Raw genomic sequence first — 5754 nt, 5'->3', positions numbered from 1 at the left:
ACTGGTACTTGCGTACCATGCTGCGAATGGATCTGGCCCTTCCTACATCCAGGACATGGTTAAACCGTACACCCCAGCACGTGCACTCCGCTCTGCATCAGCCAAACAGCTCGCTGCACCCGCACTGCGAGGGGGATCCAAGTTCCCATCAGCAAAAACACGTGGGTTTGCTATCCTGGCTCCAAAATGGTGGAATGAGCTCCCCATTGAAATCAGGACAGCAGAAAGCTTACACATCTTCCGGCGCAGACTGAAAACTCATCTCTTTAGACTCCACTTCGAGCGATAGAATTACTAACAAAGCACTATACTAATAAAGGACTGGCTTATCTAAAGCCAGTTGAGTAGCACTTGAAATGTTTGGCTCTATGAAACCTGATGTACTTATATGATTCTGTTTTCTTCAAGTTTGTATCTTCTTGGTCGAATGTAGTTATTGTAAGTCGCTTTGGATAAAAGCGTCAGCTAAATGCAATGTAATGTAATGTAATGTCTAATTTTCTAAATGTTGTCAGTGAAGAAGGAATCAAATTCATTGCAGGCCCTGGTGGATAGAAAATCCGAGGCTACTGACACTGGGGGGTTTGTAAGTCTGTCAACGGTAGCGAACAACGCACGTGCGTTGTTTTTGTTTTTGGCAATGATGTCAGAGAAGAAAGACTGTCGTGCAATTTTCAATTCCAAATTATAAAAGCCAAGTCTCTCTTTATACAGGGTTCTTACACCTTTTCCAAAGTTAAATTCAAGCACATTTCAAGCATTTTCGAGCATCTTACAACTGTTGTAAATTACATATTTATATACACATACTTATACTCAAATGATTATTTCCCTACCTCACATTATATCAGATGTTCTTTATGCTATAAACAACCAAATGTGTGTTTCATAATAGCATTCTACACGAGGATGACAAATAAAAAATAAATAAAACTAAGTTTAATATTTCAAAATGAGTAAATCATCTGTAAGTAAACTGGGCACCCCATATAACCTGGCTGAGCCAATATAAAATAATCAGCCAAATAACTTTTCAATACATTATTGATTACTATTTTTGAGTTACTTTTAGGTTGGCAGTAAACATAAGTCAGAGGAACATGGTGTACTTTTACTCCACTACATGTATTTAATCCCTTTAGTTACAGATGTGGATGAATAATGTGAAATATAATCAAGTGTTAAATCAGACTTTAGTTCCACCTGGAGTAAATTCACAAGCTACAAAGTCATTCAAACTAGCTGCACCTTTACCAGCTTTGAGAACACTTTAATGATCAGTCATTATAAAACATATCATATATATTATTCGGAAATGGGCCAATCTGCACAATGACTACTTTTAGTACTTTAAGTATATTTTGATGTGAATACTTTTGTAATTTGACTTGAGTAACTTTTTGAATGCAGGACATTTACTGAAACAGAGTATTCCTACACACAAGTACAAGATGTACTACTTCTTCCGCCTATGGTTACAGTCAAAGTACTGCAATCAAAATGTTACTTAAGTAAAAGTACTGGCCTAAAAATAAACTTTAGGAACGAAAAGTAATCTTAATGCAGAATGACCCATTTAAAACACCAGATATTTTTTATGATTGTATTAAAACTGTTGGTGCATTCATGTTTTCATCACTTCAACGTTGTACTTGGTTAACCATGGGGTTTACTTGAATTGCTTTACACACTACTAGGTAGCTTAGCCTATAATAAGGTATGCATCTATTTATATTTTGTATTAACCTAAATCTGCTAAGTAACTACTAGTAACTAAGTATGTACAATAAATGTAGTGGAGTCAAAAGTACAACATTTGACTACAAAATACACAGTGTAAAGTAGTATCATTTGAAAATGCTCAGTAAAAAACAAATACCTGAACATTATACTCAAGGACAGTACTTGAGTAACTAAATGTACTAAGTTAAATCACCCCCGGTATTTCTACACTGTAGTATTGTTACTTTTAATTAAGTACACGTTTGAATGCAGAACATTTACTTGTAACTGAGTATTTTAAGACTGTAGAGTAAGTAAATAATCTGAGTACTTCTTCCACCTCTGCTGTAGTGAAGTAACAGAGACTGGTATTACCTAACTAACTCCACATCATCAGGATCACATTCAGTGACTTCCTGTTTGCGGTGGATAACCCTGAAACTACCCATAAAACCTACACCAAAGCAGTTAAGATAAATCGAGTAGTTTCATGTTTACTGAGAGGACTGTGGACTATCAAACTCTCACTATGTGCCCTAACCATTACAATAACAAAATCCCCAACAGTAACGTTACGTAGCTACGCCGTGAGCTAGCTAGCCAACTAGCTAACAATGCTACACCCATTTCAGTTAACATAAAGTGAGCTAACAAACATTGTTGACCGAAAACAAATAATACCTAGATTTAGCTGGTGTTATATTGAACAGAAAATGCTGACAAGCGTGAGTTTTGTGGTAAATATCAACGCTGTCATTTGGTAGTGCGTACACGAAAAAAACCACAGCCCCATAACTCGCTAGCATAGCAACGAAGACAAAGCAGCTGACGTTCATTTTGTACGGTTAGCCTGGGAAGCTAACGTTAGCTTCCCAGGCTAAGCTAACGATAGCTTCCCCGGCTAAGCTGACAGCTCAACCGGACCTGTCATAATCGACAATAAAAATGCCCACTTACTATTCGGGATTCATCGTTGACTACGGGTTATAAACTGTTGTTACTATGAAAGCAGCAGGACTTCGTCGCGGAATACCTCAGAGCTGGCGACGTAGTGGAGAAAAACACACCGTTTTCTGTTTTTTTTGTGTGTCAAGAACTGGCTAAACTGGTTGTCGCAGGCAGAACAGCATAATCGAATCAAATATGGCTGTCAGCAATACCTACCCGGAAATACCACACGATGGGAATCATGGGTAGTGTAGTCTTGTGGCAATGGGCGTTTACACTGCAGTCAGGCGTACCATTTACAGTTTTTTGTATTTCCATGGTGGAACAATTAATCAGATCAAGTTAGTCAGTAAATAACATTAGATAAGATAAGATGTACTTCATAGATCCCAAATTGGGACATGTTTTCCTAACAGCAGTGTAAAACAAGGCCTTGCACATTATTAGAAATTAAAAAGAGTAGAAAATAAACAATTATGAAATATGAACACCGTAAAGATAACAATCTTGAAACTATCTGACCAATAAAACGCTATTGAAGGGCCAAATTGCAGCTAACACAAAACAAGTAGGATATTATTTAAATGTACTAATACTTCACTTTTAGTGCAGAAAGTCCTGCAATAAAAAGTAAAAATCCTAACTAAAAATCTGAAAGATGGCTTAAATATAGGCTAAAAGTATAATTTTACAGTTCAGATAAATCTGATAAATTATCATTTAAATGTATGGATTAATCTGATGATTATTTTTGAAAAATATATGGTGTCACGATTATAATAAAACTCTCAAATGATTCAGAGATCAGTCCAAACCCCCATTAACAATTAATTGAAAGTCAAATCAGCAAAATCTTTATTTTGTAAATCTGGAGACATCAAATATTTTTAGAAGGCTATAACTTCTGAATAAAAGTGTAAAAAGTGAAGTGAAGTTTAACTGCTGTTAAGTGGTGTAAAGTAACTAAGAATATTCACTAAAGTATTGTACTTAAATACCATTTTGAGGTACTTCTAATCTGTGCTACTTTGTACTACTCCAATACAATTCAGAGCTAAATATAAATAATACATTTGACCCCAGTACATTTATTTAGTACCTTTAGTTAATTTTCAGATTCTGATGAATGATGTGAAATATAATCAAGTGTTAAATCAGACTTTAGTTTACTTTCACAAGCTACCCTGCAGTATACAAAGTCATTCAAACTAGCTGCACCTTTACCTGCTTTGAGAACACTTTCATGATCAATCATTATAAAACATATCATATAGATTATTCTGAAATGGATCAATCTGCACAATGAATACTTTTACTTTTGGTACTTTAACTATATTTTGATGATAATACTTTTACTTGAGTTACATTTTGAATGCAGGACTTTTACTGTAACAGAGTATTCCTCCTGCTACTTCTACTTTTACTCAACTTTTAAGCAGTGGTGAAAGAAGAACTCAGATTTCTCATCTTGTGTTTATGAAACAATCAATATAGTGCTGATGCCTTTACATGACATGATATGAGCAAACAAGACCATCAGCGAGGAGATAGGCTGTTTCAAAATGTCTCTCTCTGGGTATTATTCAGATGAAACCATCACAGATATGGGGGTCAGCAGCAGCCTCCGGACGAGGTGTTGACCGGCTTGCTTTGGATCTTCACGTTGGACTTCTCCGAGGACCTGGCCGTGGCCCCGGGGCCCATCCTCTTCTTGATCTCCGCCGCCATGTTCATGAAGGCTTGATCCACGTTGGTGGCGCTCTTGGCGCTGGTCTCCACGAAGGGGATGCCCATGTTTTCGGCAAATTCCTGGAGATCGAAGAGATAAAAATCAACGGATATTAAATAAATGAAATATCTTGAAAACATACGATCTGCTAAGGATGATTGTGTAACACTAAAAACTCAATAACTGCTGCTTATGAGGCCGTTCAGTTTTCATGGTGATTTTCAATTTAACTTGAGTTAAATATTCTCTGACCAAGGAAAATCTTTAGTGTCCATTTTATAAAAAGTCCCACTTGCTTGCTTTTTCCATAGCTTTCAACCAAAACGTGCAGTCTTTTAAGTTACTAGTTTTCTTAGTTGTAGTTGTAAAGCAAACAGCTGTGTGAGGTGGAGTTAAGAGTCTAGGTAGCATACAGAGAATTTCTGGTTATTTACAGGAAATATTCATTTAAATGGTTCGGTCATTTTGTGCGCTGAATAACCTCAGGGTGTTAGACCCATATCAGAACTGTTGAATCATTTTGACTTTGACTCAAGTTGACCTGAGTCGCTGTTAAGTTGACGACTTTCAGCTAGACACGGTTAAAAACACTTTGATTCTGAAGTTTAAGACTGGTGACCTGAGACATGATGGCTTGATTGGGTTAACTCGTCTGTATTAATTGTATATTTTCAGAAAAAGAGATTTAAAAAGACTTGGTCTGACCATTAAATGAATTAAAATCAATAAAAAAGTCGATAACCGCATAAAATATCAATATCAACCCAAATATGGTTGAAAATGGCAAAAATATTGAACTTCTTAATAATTCCCCACAGTTCAGCCAGCTGTCTGACCAGCTGCTGGATGCTCAGTCGAGTACAAGCTCATGATTCCTCTTTCAAACCTCACAATACAGACTGAGCTCATCACATTATCAAGGCTATCACAGTGAGAGTACATGGCTAAAGAAAACCGACCGAACTGCTGCTCAGTCAGCTCGTACTTATCTCATTTCCCCTTTGGATACAGATATCTGGACAAAGAGTCTCAGCTTTGTGCATTGCCTCACCTTACCTATGGTGTAATCCACGACTTTCTTCGTTGTGAGGTCACACTTGTTGCCTACTAGCAGCTTGTTGACGTTCTCGCTGGCGTAGCGGTCGATTTCCTGTAGCCACTGTTTGACATTATTGAAGGACTCCTGAGGGAAGGCAGCAGAAAGAGGACAGACATTAAAACAGATATTGACGTCTGAAAAAAACTGTTATTACTCAATGGCATCCGGTCTGTTGGAGAAAATGCTGACAGGGCAATGATGCATCGTTTTTTCCTATAAATAAAACTAAAGATTCCTAAACCGAGGTAATTGAAAC

At 37.0% G+C, this 5754-nt stretch overlaps 1 protein-coding gene across 1 annotated transcript; it reads right to left on the bottom strand.

Moving 5' to 3' along the window:
• Positions 1–3501: 3501 nt before the first annotated feature.
• On the bottom strand, positions 3502–5645 carry LOC104945897 (ras-related protein ORAB-1-like; the record flags this gene model as incomplete). The annotated part of the gene is made up of 2 exons (XM_010771625.1): positions 3502–4479; positions 5451–5645. Coding segments are annotated over 2 exons (393 nt in total), but the record flags the coding sequence as incomplete, so codon positions are not given.
• Between the last annotated feature and the right edge of the window lie 109 nt (positions 5646–5754).

Source organism: Notothenia coriiceps, unplaced genomic scaffold (genome assembly GCF_000735185.1).
Source record: "Notothenia coriiceps isolate Sejong01 unplaced genomic scaffold, NC01 NC01_scaffold00010148, whole genome shotgun sequence".
NCBI lineage: Eukaryota > Metazoa > Chordata > Actinopteri > Perciformes > Nototheniidae > Notothenia > Notothenia coriiceps.
Note: the sequence above shows the minus strand (reverse complement) of the source record. Positions and strands in the feature narration are given on the sequence as shown.